The sequence below is a fragment of the Plectrocnemia conspersa genome, unplaced genomic scaffold (genome assembly GCF_051122295.1).
Source record: "Plectrocnemia conspersa isolate PC_06_02 unplaced genomic scaffold, ASM5112229v1 ptg000010l, whole genome shotgun sequence".
In the NCBI taxonomy this organism is placed as follows: domain Eukaryota; kingdom Metazoa; phylum Arthropoda; class Insecta; order Trichoptera; family Polycentropodidae; genus Plectrocnemia; species Plectrocnemia conspersa.
The window spans coordinates 12,455,645-12,476,405 of NW_028277174.1; the positions used below are offsets into that span (position 1 = coordinate 12,455,645).

The 20,761-nt window shown below is 31.9% G+C and overlaps 1 protein-coding gene across 1 annotated transcript; it reads right to left on the reverse strand.

The window, feature by feature from the left end:
- Positions 1–3,875: 3,875 nt before the first annotated feature.
- On the reverse strand, positions 3,876–18,143 carry LOC148230657 (uncharacterized). The gene is made up of 2 exons (XM_088195151.1): positions 17,941–18,143; positions 3,876–5,870 (listed from the first exon to the last, which is right to left on the reverse strand). Exons 1-2 carry the CDS (start codon positions 17,959–17,961, stop codon positions 4,416–4,418), a joined length of 1,476 nt encoding a protein of 491 aa, XP_088051277.1. The 5' UTR covers positions 17,962–18,143; the 3' UTR covers positions 3,876–4,415.
- Positions 18,144–20,761: the final 2,618 nt, after the last annotated feature.

Below are 20,761 nucleotides of genomic sequence, written 5' to 3' on the forward strand. Positions count from 1 at the left end.
ATCGGCACAATGTCGCCGATATCGCTGCGATTTTCCAAGACTTTTCATGCGACCGTATGAGCGGCTATTTGCATGGCAGGCATGAACGGCGGCCACACGTGAGACTTTCGTCGAAGAATTGAATCACATTTTCACCGTGAGGGTCATTTTGGCACGCGGACGTAGTGAATAATGAAAGTGAAATAGAAACAGAACGTGAGCGGAATTGAGCCGAAAAAATTTGATTGGCATGCTATGATGATTAGAAGCACTGACTGAAGGAAAGCTCGGGAAAATCGTATATATGAATGAAGCGTTTATTTTGTGTATATACTATGTGCTAACACGATCTACAAGATTGCCATTTCTGATGAATAACAGTATCTCTTGATTCCTCTATCATTATCACGTAGTTATTTACTTACCTTATACGATTAATATTATTATATTGCACGCAAAAAAAATTCTTCCGCTTATGACATTAAACATTTTACCGTCACATATTGAGCTCCAGCTACTTGACAGAACATGAAGAGTTTGACTGTAAACTCAAGATTATATATAGCTTAAAATTTAAATAGCAGTACATATGGCTTATTACAGACATAGATAATAAGTTTTTAAAGCAATGTAATTTAAAATCATATATTAAGTGAAACATGAATTATTTTTTTGCGTGGCAAAAAAAATTGCTTTAAAGTTTTATAGGTGTAAAGTTACATTCATTAGTTCCTTCATTCTAGAATTTATGATGTTATTTGACAGAGATACTTCAGTAATTTATTTTCTCTTAGTGCCTAAGAACTTGATGCTTCTTGTTGTTTGCGATTATTTATACAACTTTTTAGAAAGGCCTGAAAAGGTTTTTGATAGTTACAAAACCCAACTTAGCAATCGTACCTGACTAGAATCTTGCTTTAATCTGATTTAGAATTATAACTAGTCTTTAGAATTTCCTTGGTGCATTTTTCACTATGAAATGTTAAATTGAAACAATCCTTAAAGTAATATCGACAATGTCTATAAAAATCTCACCTTTGATTTTATTTAAATGTATATGTATATGAAATAGAAAATTATTTAAATGTAAATAGAACGTACAAGAGAGGACTGTATGTATCTGATGTGTGTCTAAACAAAATAAGTTTTAAAGTGGAATATATTAGATAAAAAAAAATTGACGGTCTGACGTTGAGTAAGGTGAATTTATCTGCCTTCCGATCTATGTGCTTAATTAGGTTTGTTGAATACTTAAGTCCTAATGCAAAAGTGCAATAGTAAAGGCACAATTATTATTTTTGAGGTTATGTGAGCTAATCTGCATTTTCGACTTTGGAAAAAAGTATGTAACATAAGCAAATTCATAAAGGGATTAAAAACACACATTTAAAGATAAAGTAGGCTTGTAACTTCTACCACTGAAGAAAACAGAATATGATCATGACAGATCGGTAGTTTCAAGCTACCCTGTGTATGTATATATTGTAATATATACATATGTATGTATTTTAAAATAATGACTCACAGAGGGATTTATTTGTCTCGGGTGTGTACCGTTATTTATTATCATATTATGCTATATATATAATTTGATAAAATATAATTTGTATCAATACATTGCAAAGCTAACCCATTTCCTAAGCTTCACTTTCACCGGTTGGAAACATATCGACTTATCGGGGCTCGTTTTGTCTCGTCTCTCCTCTTTCCATCTCTTCCTCGTGTTGCATACAGCCACGCTTTGGTCCACTTCGAATCCACTTTAACCTTTGATTGGTACGTTGATGCATCGCGGCAGACTCTGCAGATAAACGAAGTAGTACCTATGAATGACTTTCGAAACGTTACTGTTTATCGCTAGAAAAAAGTTCTCACACAACATGATTTATGCGAGTGAAATATTTCCTCAACACATATGGAACGAGGTCGCATTTTTGTGTAGTACTCACACGTAGCAGGCAACGCGACGACGACGACGCTAAATTTAAATAATTCAAGGCTGAATTCTTGGGTGAAAACGAGACCGTGAAAATGCGTTTTCTATTTTTCATCTCACTGCGATTATGCATGCATTCATTTCGGAACTCTAGCCTTGGTGCGCGTTCTTATTGAGATGACCCACATCATAATCCTTTGTTTTGTCATATTTCATTACGCCATTTTGCAACAAGTCGCAACAGGGCGAACAAACGCCATGTTAATTCGAGCTTCTCATGGTTCAACACGAAAAACGATTTTCTCCGAACGGAATCGAAATTCCCAACTCAGATGAAAAGCTGCGTTCGCTATCCGAGAAGATCGTGACGAAACATAGTTATTCTCTTGGGAACTAACCCACATTTTGGTGCGATTAAATTAATCAATCCATTGATACGGATGAACTTCAAACGTTCGCGAGCTCGTTCATTCGAAACGCTTGCGTTTTATACGCATGCGCGTCAATTATGTCATAACACCGTGATAAACGGCTATTGTATTTGTCTTTTATTCTACCGCGATTATTAAAAATATTATTATTATCTTTTGTAAATAAAGTACGTTCAAATTCATTTATTTGCTATATTTTATGTTTCATGCAAATAATTTATTTTATATTACATAAACGATATTATCTATGAGCTAAAATAGTAATTTGATTTTAATTAATCATCACGAAATTCATCCGTGAAATTATAAAAATCTAGAAAAACCTAAGCTGTGATAATCGATAGGGATTATAATTATAAATTAATCATTTAATTTTAACTCCAAAATAAAATTGAAAATAAAATACACTAGGGTCCATATAGTATTTGAACATATACATGATCTAGCGATTTGTCTCTGTGTGTAAATTACTTAATATTTAATGCACCATCATTAAGGACGAAATAGATGAGTCCGTATGGCCTATGACTAGTAACTCTGACTGCGGGTTCAAGTCCCGGCAACAACTATTTTTTATTTATAAAAAATGCGCTATTATTAAAAATTGGCTTCAGCTGCAGTGACGTCTATTAATTATAATTTGTATTAAAATTATAATTAATAGACGTAATAAGACATAATAATTTATAATTAATAATATAGATGTCACCGATTTTAAGACTTCTAGTCCGGTAGTTAATGCTTACTTGTATGTATTCATTAGGGCTGATTGATTTATCCAGTTGATACAGATTTACCCCGTTGTAACGCATTGGGCTTACACATGTGGAATTACAACGGAAGATTTAAAAATAAATACGTAGAAAGTTCGAAGTTATGTTATGCATGCATTAGCAATTTGCAGTGAAATATAGTTATTTTAATTTAATAAATTGTTCTAAATAACTTATAGTCGTAAATCACTTAACCTGAAAATGTTAAATGTGTGTTAAATTTTTTTATCATAAACGTGTTGAAATTAAAACAATAATGTATTAATGCGCATGCGCATGCGATTTTTTCAATTTACATCATTTATTATTGCTAGTTACAGTAATAATCAACTTGTTCAAATTGTAATGATAATAATAATATTGTGTATTTTTTATTGTAAAAATAAACAAGAATCCGTTTCGGGCCATTAGCTGTCAAATGATTGTTATTTTTAATTACCATGGTCATAACACCGCGTTTAGTGATCAATACGCTATTGTGCAATTGTTATTTTTTTATACACTCCTAGAGGTAAAACAATTGTGCAACGTTATTAAAAAATCGTTTTGATGTTTTTTTTAAATATGTATATTCTCCGCATAGCGATAATCGTAAATTATGTTTATAATTTTAAGCGCTGGTTTAAGATGTAGCGCGTGACTAACATTAATAATTAAAAAAGTTGCAATATGTAAAAAATGCTATTAAATCATACCATGAGTTATTATGAAACAAATTCGTAGGTTTTATATAAATAAATAAATAAAAAAATAATGTATGTAAAAAAGAATATATTTTTACAAACTTATAAACTACATAATGGTGTATTTTTATATACACTCGTTGACTGCTTTGCATCCGCCTTTTTAATATTTATTTATTTTATACATTCACACTCAACAACAATCTACGTACATGTCTAATAAAAAATCAATAATAAAAAAAACATGTCGAATGGCATGACATGTTAAAGCTGCTCGTGTTTTTTCTTTAATTACATATTAAAGTGAAATAAATATTATATAGATAAATCGTTAAAGTAAGATTAAAGCTTTTTTATTTAACAAAGAAACGAAACGAACGTGAAATTAACGTTGATGAGTGGTATTTTACACGTAAAAAAGCTTACATCTTACTATGCTTTGGCAACAGAAAAATATTGCTTATTTTTCAGCGTCATTACTTATAAAGTAACGTTGAAACGTATGTGTGGGTGAATGAAGATATTGTAAATAATCTCACAGATTGATGATATACGTAAACGTTTCGTTTATAATTGTTTGATTGGATTTTACACTAGTACACTCACTCTTAAATTAGAACGGAATTCCATGACCCCGGAGGAATGCGTCGATTTGTCCTCCTTGATTATTTTCGCGTCCTGGTGCTACGTAGTAAAACTGCTGTTGTTGTTGTTGGATCGGTTGCGTTTGTGACAAAGCAGCGCGGGCGGCTTGCCTGTCAGCTTGCAGTTGAGTGTGTTGTAGCTGTTGCTGTTGGGCGAACAACTGTTGGGAATTTTGATAGAGCTGCTCGTTTTGCTGTCTCTGGTATACTTCTTGCGGATTGCGGATCGGCTGTTGCAGACGATGCCTGTAGACAGGCGAAGGGCTGAATCCTTGAGGTTGTTGAGGCAATCTCGGAAGAGTAACACTGGGTTGGACTCTGTGGTTTAATGTATAATCGCCGTTTCCTTGCGGTAAGCTTTGGAACAACTGCGTATTGTATTGTCCGCTACTCGGATCATAAATTAATTGAGTCGAATATATCGGATTTCCTGTTGGGGCTGGCGTTTCTCCGACCTTTCCTTTAGTTTTGTACGTTGAAGGCGTTGAAGACCCAACGGTGTTTTCTTGTTGGAACTTAGCGAATTCGGCAGCAAAATCGATATGTCCTGGTCTAGATGATGTGGCGAACGTTGGAGATGGGGCTGCAGTCGGAGCTAAACTGCTGTATACTACTTGAGGGCGTTGAGTCACTATCTGCGGCCTTTGCGTTATTTGAAGAAGCTGAGGACGGAACGTGGTAGCTGGTAATTGAGGTCTTGGAGTTATAGAGACTGGAGATGGTTGCGGGCGTGGCCTGGGTGTTGGACGAGGAGCTTCTTCTTCAGCTTCTAATTCGTGTTGGTTGTAGTTGTTTTGGAAGACTGTGGTAGCCGGTCTTGCTGTAGTTTGCCTAGTAGGGTAGTTTGCAGTCCTAGTCGGATAATTTCCAGTCCTTGTTGGATAATTAGCGGGTTCGTTAGGAGATTCGTTAGATTCGTTTTCTTTAATGTCATCATCTTCGTCATCTTGTTGCGCGTTCGGATCGCAAGGATTTCCAGAGACATACGTGAACTCACGTTTGTTACCATCTGGATCCACATAGCCATATTTACCTCTGACTACGCAATCAGTTCCTCTAGTTTCTTCTTTGAAACTGCCATCGGCTGCTTCATATCCAAACGTGAATGATCCATCATCGTTAACTTTGTTGTAGTTTCTGATCGTTTGAACTGGAGGAGCTTTAGCGGATTCCTTGGTTCTGGGAGCTTTGGCTGGCGCAGCTGGGCGTATGTAGTTATCGGCTCTCGAAGATTGTCTGCTGTTATAGAGAACTGGAGAGTATTGCTCGTTGACTAGTACTACATCTTCATCGTCTCCTGCGCGTTCATCGGCCTCGTAATATTGCAGTTGATCTTCTTGAACAGCTTGGGGACGTAGCCTCACTCTGCGAGATTGAGCATCGATCGATGGCACCAAAGCGCACACCAGAAGCAGCGCTAAACACTGGAAAAGAAAATAATAAATTAGAATAGGAACGATCGATAATGATACACATTTATATATCACAGGCATATTATCAAAGAAATGTCTACATTGTAATCAGAACAAATTCCGAACGTGCTTTGTGCCGCATGAAAAGCAAATGTCGTGATGTTGTGTAACTAGAGGAAATGCTCGATTTTCATTAATGCACTGTCAGATCACAGAAGACATTAGCTCTAATGTATATGTATATAATACAAATTGATGTGATCGTAGAAAAGTCAAAATATCAAGGTATCATAAGGCGTTTAATTCTCAAATAAGCTACATTAATCCTTTTAATATCTGACACGTATTCGTATACTTTCACGAATTATGTAAGTACTTAAGTAATGTGTTCATGATTTTAACTATACAATAAAAAATATGAAATCATAACATATGCATCATAATAACGTTGCATAATACATTATTGATTTCGAAATCGCACGTGAAAGGGAAAATTCATTTTTATTCTGATTGTGATTTATAAAAAAAAACATAGATACATATACACGGAAACTTTCGATTGTTTTGTTTCGGATTTGTTATGCGTCAATTGGTGTTTGATTTATTACAAATGGTTTTCCCATGATAATAATAATAATAAAAAAAAGATTTTTCTGCCTCTAGAATTAACCTTGATATATTTATGTTTACGTTTATATATTTAGCATTGGTCATAGAAAGTGGTATAAGTAATTGCGTCTTACACATACATGTACAACTATGTATATATATTTTATGGAAATCTATAATGACTGCATTTCATCTATCACCATTTCTCACTTTCGACTGCAGAGCAGTTTAATTATATTTCGATCGTTTAATAATCTTTTTCAGGTGTTCCCACTAGAAGAAAGTCAGTGAGCTTTCACGCTAATGGCATGTCACTTTTGTTAGAATGGCGCATTTTTGGAAAGAGCGTTCGTTATTTTTCCAATTAATTGTATGTGTAAATGGCGCTGTGAAAGTGATGTGTGATTTATATTATGAAAAACATATCTTAATTGATTGTATTGTTATTATTAAAAGCGTACTTAATGAAGATATAGAGTGGTGATCCCATTCGGGTTTCTTTGTTGGGAACACCGTAAATCAGACAGCTGTCAATAATCATGCGTGTTCAAAGCGTCAAATGTTAGTTTGCAACAACAGGTTTACGAAATGGATCGCTTAATTATCGCTCAACCCGTTAAAATTGTTCTACAGAAATAACAATTCTGTACGAAATGTGTATCGAAATTTACCGAAAGATAACGTCCTACTGAGCGAACAATTCGCAATAAAGACTGGAAGCGTTGGAGATAGGGTAAGACTTGTATGAATACTATACCCGTATAAATTTAGATAACATAAAAACTGAAGCCCAGAGATCATGGATAGTGAATAATTTACGAAGATTGAGTGTAAAAGCGGCAGGAAGTTGATGCTGATTTTTCAAGGAAAATCTTCTCTGATAAGGCACATACACCTATCTGGGTATGCTGATTAGCAAAATAGTGGGCGAAGAAAAATCTTAGTGTGATTCGCGAGAAAGCATTATATGCCCAAAAAGTTACTCTTTGGTACGCATTATGGTAAGATGGCATCATTGGGCCTTACTTTTTTACCACTGAAACATGAGGCGTTAGCAGCGTATATGACAATACCTACAACAAGTAATTAACTTTTTGAAATTAGTTTATTATTAATAATGAAATAATAGTTTATAAAATACTACTGCAGCTTTGATTAGAGGTTTATTCTATTTATTGTTATATACGTTTAATGTTTGTTAAACCAATAAAATGAGAAACAATTTATTTCATTTTTTATAGATGTTTATCATAATCCATTGTTATACGCGTATAATGAAAAATGACTACACTGTAACTTATTATCTAGAACGCTCATTATTATGTAAATGTTACTGTTAAAAAACGCTTATCGCATGCGACAGTATATATGCAATCAAAGTTACACACCACTCGTAAAAAATATAGTTATAACAGAATATAATAATAAGAAATTATAATTTAAGATTAGTTTTTTTGAATATTATTTGCTGCTTTAATTTTGGCTCTTTTGAAATTACCATAGAGTTTCTTATATTTATTTATTGTTAATATTTCGTTGTAATGTGACAGACGTTAGCCCAATGCGTTACAACAGAGTAAATACAAACACAATAAACAACTAGTATGTAGTGAAACACCAGACTGAATTCATTGACATATATTACTAACTATTTTAAAAAGTAAATCATCAACATCGAAAAGAAATAAGTTTAAAAATACGAGAAACGAGCACATATGGGGGGAAGTTGCAAAAGTGAAAACGTTTTTTTTATTTCGAAACATTTACTTTTTCGCAATAACTGTAACAGTACGTATGCGATCAATTTCTACGGCATATAAGGAGATTTTGTGAAAGTATGCGAGCAAAAATAAAATAAAAAAATAAAATAACGGTTTATGGCCGACATGACGAAGGTCTATGTAAAATGGCAATTTGAGTGAAACCGCTTTCCGGTCCACGGAGCGCTGAGAAATCGAAACAAAATCAAATTATGACAATAAAATCGCAACGTTTCCATCGGTGATCTTTGAACAAAGGCGCAATGAATGCAGCCGGTGTGACATTGTGCGAGAGAGGCGAATGCTCTCTCAGCGGTCGGTGGCAGACGAGTCGCAGACGAGCTGATTCACCGGATGAAAGTGGTCTTCAATCAGATCACCTGGTCGTCGACATTGAACTTGTCCGACAAACCGGCGTGCTCTTCGTTTTTCACGGCTGTTCGTTTTCGATTTCGTTCGCGAGAAAAGTTTCCCTTTTAATCATGCCCCTTTTTTATTTTTTGCGCGTCAATGGACGGATAAAAGTGTGTTACGGCCAACACTCGCGGCGGTGGCTTTGAGCGAAAATGTCATGGCACTCGTAGAAGTCGATCGAAGATTTAATTGATTGAGCGTATGAAATAATTTAGAATAAAAATGTACTGTATTTCCGGAAATCAAAACGGATACTATTATTATTTTTTAAAAGTTTTATTTTTAACCACAAAAATGACGTTTCATGTGTTTTTTTATTAATAAATTTCAATCTATATAACAATAACAAAAAAACTCGAGAGACCTCAGCGGATCATCTTGACTCTAAGAGGATTGATCCATAAGGCAATATTTATCTGTGGTAAATTGTACTTAATATCAATAAACTTTAACTGGATTTTTCCGGCATCTATTTTGGCTGCGAAGTCACACTATTCGGCCTCTAACCCGAATATTATACTATTATATATAATTAAACAACGCGATAAAACAGTAGTTAAGTGACACTTAAAAAATTAGTTCAGATCGCTCATGGACCTCGAGTCTGGGAGATCGGAATTAGTGATTATTATATAATTATAATTCTGAACAATTAGCACAAATAATGTTTTTTCAGATTTTCCTAGTCTCACAGATGAATAATTAAAATAAAATTAAGCTAGGTCTATGGATTGAAAGTTGTTTTAAAAGTTTAAGATTTTTAAAATATGTAACTTTGTGTCTCACTACTTAGTAGTTGTTGATTGTGTTTACTCTGTTGGATATCGTCTGTTATACTACCACTTAAGTTTTATAATAAATAAAAAAATGTATTAAAATATCTGGTATACAGGGTGTAATTAAATATTTCAGCATTGCTAATCAATAACAACGTATCTTTATGTAATATAAATAATAATAAAAAAGTTTTGGAGTAGATTTTAATAGTACATGATCTAAAATAAGACGTAATTGTATATATTTTAATTTTAATTTTAACGATCAGCTATTGATAAATAAACTATCTGACCTTTAGAAATTAGCTTTCCTCTCATCTTATGATTTTAATAAAATCCAACTACGAAGATCAAATTATCTACGGACAATTAAATCTTAATAATGCACATTATTCCACAATTTGCAGCGAGGTCGCATTCATTAAAAATCATCTCAATATTGAATTAAAAAACATTCACTGCACAATGACTCAATGACATTAGGTCATTAATTTAATTTAGTTTTTAATTAAATCCCTAAACCGTGACTTATTAGGCGAGCGGTGGCGTAATTTTAAAATTCGTTCTCTAGAGAAATATTTAGCACAGTGACATTGTATTGTTAGTGCAATTATAATAAAAATTGGATTAGTTTTTATCGCAATTATAAGCAAAGACTATAAAACAATTAATTTTGAGTTAAATATATTATGATTATGAAATAGCGATTTCATTGAAAGGCAAAGCTTAGTAAAGTCCGTATTTATAATGGTCAAATAAAACGTGCATTACGTTGGTCAATAGATGGACAAATGAAAATGAAGCATGAATTGCACACAGTGGGAGGGTGAAGCTTGAAATGGCCAGTGAATAGATTCTAGGTAACAAAAGGTAGAATTTTAAGAATTTAGATCCTGTTGCAACGTGTTACCTATAATTTCCCGTTGAATGAACACTAGACATTTTCCAATCGTTAATAAATGCTTATTGTGCATGAAGTTTGTCAATATGCATTGAAAAAGATACTTAAGACACCGATATTAGATCACATTCTGTAAAACCGGTATTGGTTCAATACTAAAAGCGGAACTTCCGGTATTTTGCGTGGCTTAAGTGTGTTACATAAAGGTTATGTTATGTAAGGAAGGAATGCCGTGGAGAATTTTGCGTGGTAAGTTAAGAAAAACAAGAAAATTGCTATTAGCAAAAAAATATGTAGCTGATTTTTGTGTAAGTGGAGAAACGTGATTGAGATTGTGTTATGTACATACACTTAAAAATTAATGGGGTAATTTTTTTTTCTTGTATTTGAAAAATGTTTTCGTCGTGGATTATCTATACTTTTCAATATGAAATAACACTTGTATAGATCCTTAAAAAATAATAGATAAGTAAATACATCATAATAAACACTATCTATCACACCATAGTAAAAAGGTGTTGATTTAAATATTATACTTCAGAGCAGCAATTCCCGAATGAATTGAATCATGGATCCATTTTATATTTTATACAATGTAATTGATCCCCTAAAATATTTATTTCATAGCTTTTAAAGTACCGCTAGTAAAGTAAATATTTACTAATTCTCGCACAGTGCTAATTTTTTTTTTATTTAAGTTATTTATATTTTGTATAAATTATATTTTATTTAATTAAAATCCTCATGTATATTTTACTTATAAATTGATCGTGCAATGTAGTACAAACATAATTGTCTTCATATCGTCAATTGATAATATTTTAGAGAATAAACAAGTTAAAAAAATATCTTACCCTCCCTTCACGATTGAATTGTTAATAATCTGTACAAATCATTTAAGAACCATTGTGCTAAGGTATATTTTGTTTATCATTTCCGTATATTTAGATTATTAATTTATTGTAAATTATCTGCTAGCTTTAGGCGTTACATCAATACGTTACAATGGGGTCAACATATCCAACAACTTATTATATGAAATAAGTAAGTAGTGAGACACCAGACCAAAATCAAAGTTGATAAGTCAGTGATAACCATTTATTAATTAAAAACAATTATTACAATTTACAATCAATATACATATGTATGTCACTTTGCATGACTTAGCTCGATTTTATTTTAATTATTAATTTACGAGATTAGGAAAATGTAGGTAAACCTAGGGAGTGCATATAAATATATAATAAGCACTAATTCCGATATCCACTTGAGATAGAAATTGAAAAACACTGGGGTCCATATGGGATCCGAATCCAGGTCAATTATATACTATAGTATTATCCAATTCTTCGAAATATCCCCTTTCGTTTATTTCTCAAACAACCGATGATTACTCGAATAGGAAGCCTAATATTTATTCTACTTATTTAGCGACCGCCCATTTGCAATATTGTAAACATGATCCGAGTCAATGACACGTTTTTGGGCTCGGTGTAATCAAGCGGATTGCGCCATCGTTAATCCGCGGTCCAAAAGTGGACCGCTAACTATCAGGTGTCGGTCAACTAACAATCAGTTATGTCATCCGAGGTTTTCTTCGATCGACATTAACATTCCGTCGGCTAGTCGCTCTGCTTACCCAATTTCGGGGTACACTTTCGTTCTCGCCGTGAATTCGATTAGTCGATGCGTTGTGCAATAGTGACTTTTATTGTGTCAGCGGGCTTTTGCGCCATTTTGGCCCGGGTGGCCTGTGCCCCCCGGTCAAAAGCGACCGCTTTTCTCACGTAACGCGCCTTTTTCACAACTTATTATTATACGGTTTAGTTTAAACGACGCATTTTCACTCTCGTTTTCGACACATTGCCCAACAATTAGCGCGTACGCTTGTTACTCATAGACACCCACGGATTACACATAAAAAGTGTATTAAATACGGTGTTACAAAACGTTCAAGCGTGCTATAGTTTCTTAGTGTATTTAAAGAGAGGGATATTCATAAAAACATATTTGCTACCAATCTTATGTTTTTAGAAAAATTAATATTTTATTATTTATTTTGAAATCAAATATTAAAACATAAATAACTGCATTAAAATGAAATTTCTCCTATTTTATTTCAGGACAGTAAAAATGTGTTTAAGGCCAAATCATAAACGTCAAATTTTACATTATAATTAAAATGGCGTCTGCCAAAAATCGGTAAACATTAATTTTAAATATATTGCCATTTCAGTTCAGCGATTATGTATTGAAGATAAAATGCTAGTTGTGCAATTAACATTTTAGTTATCATGATGCTTTTATAGTTCGTAATGGAAAAAGTTTTCGTACGTGTCAAAAGTTTCACATTTTGCAAACTTGCGTCGTATATTTTTATTTATCTAGATCAACTACCGAAAAGTCATGACGCAAATACAGCGCTACAAACACCTCCATTCCATTACAGAACGCCTCTCGGCTATGTTTTTATTTTCCGAGAAACACACGTGCATTGTAATAAATTATTGGCGTTCTTTCTTCTATTATATTTATCTACACACAATCGAGATAATTGACCGCGATTAATTCGAAGGTGAAACGTTTACGAAAAGTACAATTCGAACAATATAAAAAGCGTCTGATGTTTCGATGCAAATTACACGTTTTCAGCATTTGTAAAAGACACACGTCGGATATTTTAGCGAGACGTGGGAACATTTTAGCGGAGCGCCCGCTGACCGCCGTCTGAGAATTGCTGTAAGACGTGCAACTCGATATTTGTGCATCTATAGAGAAAGGCGTTGAATTCCTGAGATCACCAGATCCCGGATAATATTTGAGGTTATGTTTAGAACGATTGATCGAGACATAACGCTGTAAAAAACGTCCATGTACCATAATAATTTAGTAACTGTCAAAACTATAATAAATTAAAAAAATTAATAATTATATAAATACAAACAATTAATTATTTATTGATGATAAATTAAACTGTTAATAAAATTTACGGAAATTGATTTTAAATGTAAGCAATTAGCGTTTAAAAAGAGGGAAATTGCTACTCGTTAGATCATAAAATAGCCTTGATACACTGTCAATAAATTATTTTTTTATATACGGTTCAATCAAGCTGAGTAAGCCTTTATTTATTAATGTATTTATTAAATTAGCAAATGATTTTAACCTTGACATCGAGTCGGATCACAAAATTTCTGTAATATTGTTATTGGAGATTTCCCCCTTTTATTCGCTTGACTGCCATCATTAATTCATGTTTTGGTTCCAACGGTTGATTGGTGCCAGCCACCATGATTGGAAACAAGCTGAAGAAGTCAACGTATTGCGTGCGAGAACAGCACGATCTTAACGAGCACGAAAATACAATGTTTCCTGGTTAAAAATGCCAACTGGTTTCGATGTCCAACGTCGAATATTCGCATGTGTGAAAATTTACGATTTACCTTCGATTTCTAAAATTAGAAAATCGGTGCCAAAATAATTCGTATTATAATCTGCAAATCGACTGTATTAATACTTAACTAATATTACCAATTTATAAATTGACATACGTAGTTTAAACATTTAATGTACGTCAATAACTTTACTTATGAAATTCAGTGAAAACTGCAGTCTATAATTATCATGATATAAGTTTTGAAATTAGACAACGTACATCTAGGATAAACAAGAAATAAAATCAAAATTATATTAATATGTTTATTACATCGTTTTAATCTAGAACAATTTTGGCCTTGAATTTAATCGAGAAGGTTTTATATTTCTAAACTATAGCAATATAATAACGGTGCTACATAGCTATGTTATATTTTTTATGCTTTTACTATAAAGCTTGATTGATGTTTATGTGTGAGGATATATTTATGTAGAACGATTAATTATGTTGCAACCTTGTGAATATTCAAAGAAGTAAATGCATAATCTACATTTTTAAATGTATCTAATGAAAACATTAATATCTCAATTAGGTATATATTAATAAAATACTTCATATTGCGTTTTTTGTTGTACACAATATTGTTGTACTTCTCAGAAAATATAAGCCAGTTAAGCATTATCACATCAATGCACATATCTGACGCTCTATCATGATCGTGGTTATAATTATGATTTATATATTGCAAAGCTCTGGCTAATCGTCGAAGGTTAACCGTTTGGATCCGGGGGTATTCTGTGATCCAGCTGCAGTTAGGTTGCGCCATAGCCAGGTCGTGATGTGTTTACTGTTCAAAGTGAAACTTCTCGACCGACCACCTTGTAAATCTCAAATGGCAAACCCGTGTGCGCATGGACAACCGTATTTATATTTATTTCACCTCCGTTCTAGATGTGGATCTTGAGAAAATGCGCTTAAGAAGGGGGAATCTGCCTCACATAACGAATCTGATGTGATTTATCGGCGCAAAGGAAGCGCTTATCTGAATTAGACATCTAAAACCGCTTGGCGCTGAAAGGGAAATTGCAATTACTAGTTTGTGCGCATGCGTCGATTGCTGACCGTGAGAGAATCTACGATTCGACATTGCATAAAAAATGTTTAGATTTACTATGTCATTTTGAATCTCATTGACAGTTAAAAATATACTATTCCAAATTAATCCACAGTTATGAATTCATTAATTATTGTGAAATTGTGTGTAATGAATTAAATCTAAAATATTTATGAATTTTTAATTGGATACGGTCTTAATAATATAAGTGTTAAATTAATAAATAAAATGCGACATTTCTATGTTGGTATTTTTCTGCAAATTGGATGCTCGAGATTGCCATAATTAAAAAAATGTTAATCGCTTTATTATTTTAAAAAATGTAATAAACCAAGAGAAAGAATATTAAATTTTATTTTGGAGCATATGTATTGGTGTCAATAATTAATTTTATAGGTTTGACATCATATTTTTATACATTAATTAATAAATAACGAAAATATGAAATCACAACTAATAAGTATCAAATTACTAATTTTAATTAATGTAAATTGAATATGTATTAAATTTAGAGGAATATTTATAAAACGGGTTATTTATGGTAATGGTTATGGCTTCATTATTGTACAAAATATCCATGTGACTTTAAGTCGTTCTATAGTTGCGACATGTGTATAATACGCAACTTTTTTCATACATTTCATCTATATGTTAAAAGCACGCGCAACGCACACACAATTCTCATAATACGCAAAAATGTGAGAAAATCCGCCACACATTGCAGTATTGCCACATTATTTCACTTTATACCTACAAACAACTACATAATAATATATATGAACGTCTGTCAATTTCGAAAATTCGATTTCGGAACAATTGCCGCAAATTCGGAACTGTCATGGCCAAAATGAGAATTTAAAAAACACTAATTGGCTCTATGATCCGTATTATCCGAGGTCGCTATTCTCTCACGGGTTCTTCAAAATAAAAAAAATATATACATACTTTTCGTTTCATTTCTGGAAATTACACGACGTTTATTAAGTCCATAAATTTCGTTAAGCTAGCCATTTGCTAACAGCGAAGTTGTGAAACAAAAAAAAATTATAACGTATCGTAAACGTTTATTGTTGTTTTTATCCTAAATTAATTTCGCAAAGCAAATACCCGGTGAGCATTGTCGATGAGCATATATTCGTTCGATCATATCTGGAAAGGTCATTTTGAATATTTCAACACAAAACTCAGATTGACCGCGAGAGCCTTGAAAATGACTATCACTATTGACTCTCACGATCTGGGTGTATATAATTTTATTACAATGTTATAACTCCTCTGCATTGTGTGTATATAATTCATAAAAAATAACATAATGGTCAGTTAAAAAAGCAATGAGCCGGATCAGTAAAGGTGAAGAAGGCGATCGATCACCACAGTACTCACTAATATAACATTATATGATATTAACGAGCTAGGAAGCAAGTACTGTTTACCTTAAAGGGGAAAATACGTACGAGCAGGGCTGCTACAAGTTTAAACATATATGAGCAAGGAACTTTTTAAGAAAAAATATTAGATGGCTTAGATTTTGGTTAAACGATATTTCGGAACTAAAATTTAAATACAAAAATGATACGAGCAAAAATGATGAATTTTATCTTTAATTTAAAAATTACAATTTGACAACCCTACGTTACGTGTAAAATTTCTTTCAAGAAAGGTTTGATTTGTCCTACAAAATTCCATGACAGGTGGTTGTTGTCCGTTATGAATAGTAGAGAAAGTGGTAGTTACGTACACGACGCAAGTTCGCGTTTCACCGTATCGAGAGCGAACTGTATTAATTATGGCCGAAAGTGTATCACTTTCGGCCAACGCCTTCGATTTTGACACTTGTTTTTTTAATGGCAATAAATAATGCGCATGAAGATTAGCAATAAAATAATACGCGTCGTGTAATTTGTTACACGCAGCGAATGAAATATGGATTTAATCAATCAGCATCAATCGATGGCGCAATATTTTTTTTAGGTTAGGTCAGATCATATCATAAACGTCAGATACCTGTTTTGTTTTTTTTTTGTTTACGAGTGACAATAACACACCAAAAAATGAACATTGTTCATAATATTAATTTCAATGTTAAAATATTATTGCCCTTAAAATAAATTGCGTAACATTTTTGGAATATTAGAAAAATTATAATGTCTATCTATAAATGCTATATAATGAATTTCATCAAATTTTAAGTCTCGTTCCTCTTTTAAAATTCAAAAGTCCGTTTTAATAGTTGCGTTACTATTTTGCAATTATTGTGTAAATCACAGTAGTTCTAATTATCCCCCCCCCCCCATTATTAAATATTATAAATTGTAACAATTATTTTTAATCCAAAATCACACTGATTACATTGATCCATTAAATTTCTCCACTGTTTATTATTTTTATAACAAATATCGATTATGTTTTCGCACTAGTAGAAACTCTCTAATTACGCCAAGCGCTATATTGCGATTTTCTTCGTTTTTCTTATACGCGTCAACATAACAATTATTTAACACCGATCAGTAAAAAGCTTCCATAACACGGTAATTGCATTATGATTGTTACAGACAATGCACCATTAGTTAAAGAACAACACGGAGTAGCGTGCGACGGAAAATTGCTTCGAAATCGCACATGTGTGCTTTATAATGATAATAATAGTTACATATGTAAAAAGTATCAAAATCAAGCAATTCTCACGTTAGCGTAACGAAAGATTGATCGAATCGACGCAGTGGGGTTCTTAGTTTTGAAAAAAATGTATTAAACATTGTTATTTTTTAAGTACATTGCAGCAATAAGGTACCAAGGTTATTGAAATGCACGGGGTATTAACATCACTAATTGCATATAAAAGAGCATTTTGCTCACACTGCAATGGCTGCAAGAATTGCACAAGTTTGAAACAATGAGACACGATATACTTGTAGTGCCTGAATACAAAGCCTTGTTTTAAGATTCTTTTCACACTAAGCAAATCGTTTATCTACCCCTTCTACTATTTATATTGTTTTAAGGATTTTATTATGGTAAATGAATGCCTTTTTATGTGTATGTCTAAATCTATTCATAAAAATAAATGTTGCTATTTCAGCTAATGCTTAAAAAATGTATGTGTGTAATCAAGCAATAATTAAAGATACTCACAGTAATTCTGAACACTGACATCTTATTGGCACTTATTTGTCGTCTCACACCACTGAACACCGAAAAGTGAATTTCTTTCGTCGATTAACGTGTTATAGTGATAGTGAAAAGTTAGTGTCGTAGTCACTCGCGTCACTGGCACACCGCGGAGGCTGTGGGGCGAATGAGCACGCGCGGAGGCCGTACCACTTCTTATAGCGCCCCCCGGGTGGCTCCGGTACATAACTTGGTCGTAATCCAAGTGGGCACCGATGGCACCCAACTGAAATAATCGCAAATTGCCATCTTTACTGAAGAATAAAGTTAAGGTTTTCCGCTATATGCCAAGTTTTCTGAACTATAAAATTTTATGTTTAAGATATACAAACTAGTTGCTAGAAAGCAGTGCCACAAGATGAAATAAATGGTGACTTTTATTTGCAGGTTTGTTAAGATTAAATTAAAAAGAGGTTATAGTGGTCAAGGTCAGTGCTTTAAAGGAGAAATCTACACTAACAACTAGTATATTTTATTAAACTACATTTGTGTTCCTTTTTAAAATATTTAATAAAAAATGAAACATTCAAAGTTTTACTGTTTTATTAATTTGTAAAATGACATAGATTCGAGTATAAAAACATTGATCAGTATTTTGATTATTTTTCTCAGTAACTTTAATTAATTGTCAGTAGGCAGACGATTGCTTTTACCCCGTTGTAACGCACTGGGCTAACGCCTGTAATGTTGCAATATAAAAATAAATTAAAATGTTATTCATAGATTTTAGATAGTAGTTTTAAAAGCTTCGGCAACGAAAGGGTTAAATGTAACTTTTCTTGGAACAATTCTACATTTGAAGTAACGTACGTTATTCACGTTTAGTAAATACAAATTGATCTATATTTACTATATGCTTATTAATCGAAATGAAAACATAAAAATAGACATAGCTTATATTGATTCTAGAAATAGACAGTTTCTTAAAGTTTGATATTATGAAGTTTTTATCTTTTAAAACGATAATGATAAAAATTATTAGCATAATCTATAGATAAATGTAGCTTAAATTTTTGATTATATAAAAAGGTGTATCATCATATCATAGAAAATAAAATTAGGAAAATCTGAAAATTAAAGATGTAATTTATATACATATATAAAATATTAATTTTGTTTTATTATATGTGTTCAATTTATTATAATCAAGAATTTACATAATAAAAATTTAATTCCAGAAATCAAAAATAATTTACTAAAATTTAAAAATTTAAAGTTTCATACAAATATACTTTTTACGCAAAATATTCCTAGCACCTTACAAACGGTAAGCAATATATATTGGCCCTTAATATTCTAAACGCCAAAATATTTTTTTAGTCGATTATTTCAAAACGTGTGCTTGTTGAGTTCGCCCTTAATATTCCTAACGCCTGAAACATATTTTTAAAATGAGTTACAGGAGAAGTTTGTCTGTTAATTCAGCTTTTTTTATATAAACTAAAACGGTTATGTAAAAAAACTGTTATACTAAAGTGTTAGTTATCGAAAACAAAAGTCAGAACTTCTTTATCTATAATATCATCGAAATATAATCGTTTACGTAATTCTGAATTTACAAGTGTAATTTTGAAACATCGTGACTGATTGTAAAATTTGATTATAATTTAAGCAATTTTGGACGACGTACTTAATTAGTGTGCCACAAATTTTCTGGCGCCAGTTTTTGAACGAAATGTTCTCTCAATTATTTTTAATTTATGATTATTGATTTATCAGAGATAACATTATTTAAAGCAATCAATTTAATAATAATTAACTCTTTCATATACATACTTTGTATTTAATATATCACATGTAGATATAATGGAATGTATACTGATGAGTTTTATTAGAGTTTTATTAATCAATTCATTGCTATAGTAACGTACCTGTTATTTTTTTTTTGAAAAATGATATATACATATAATTTTTTAAATAATAGGTACAGTATATGATTATATATAATATAGATCTAATGTCACTATAAAAAAAAAAAAAAAAAAATTTAAAGCCTCATTTAAATCTTCCCAATCGTTATTTTTTTTATTAATTACTCTAATCAGGACCATCTATTAGCATTGAGTATTTTACTGAAAGCAACTATTATATATAGGTATTGGAAATATATTCCATTTGTAACAAATGGTGTAATCATTGGTCCTGATAATAAAATTAAAATTACACAATGGCATAAAATTTTATAGCCGATTGTAAGCTATTCTAGTTTCTAATAAAAATAACACATCTAAATTCAAAAATCATACAATTAAAAGAAATTAAGAGCATTTTATTTATTGCTGTCCTTCAACTATAGAATTTATGTATCATAGTTTATTACTGACTATTCGCATTAGTTTCACCATTATTTTGCTCGATACGCGTTTGATACAGATCCGTATCCGTATCCGCATATTATTTTTTTAATTATCGTTCAATCGCCTTCCAATGGTATCCATTAGTATTTTTTACACAGTAACCTAAATTTCAAGTGTTAAAAAAGGTATCAAAGTGTTCTATGGACCATTATATTCACTGCGCAACCGCAAAATGAATATTTATAAACTTTTCCGTCAACACTCACCGTTATATAAAAAATAATTTTATAAATTGCTTCAGTATGAAATAAATTGTAAGTTGCCTTTGTAAATAGTTATTTTATTCAAGCAGTTTTTTTATTCGAATAATAAAATTGTATACATATTAATCAACATTATATAACATCACTTTATTTAGATTGTTTTCTTATAGACAAATATGTTACATATTACAATAAAATTAATTCATATTCAAATCAGATCGTTTT

What these genes read in the sequence shown, in the direction of transcription:
- LOC148230657 (XM_088195151.1), bottom strand. Translation starts at nt 17,961, where the DNA reads ATGTCAGTGTTCAGAATTACT. An exon ending in TGTCAGTGTTCAGAATTACT is followed by an intron (nt 5,871 to 17,940) that starts GTGAGTATCTTT and finishes TTTCTTTTCCAG; the next exon opens with TGTTTAGCGCTGCTTCTGGT.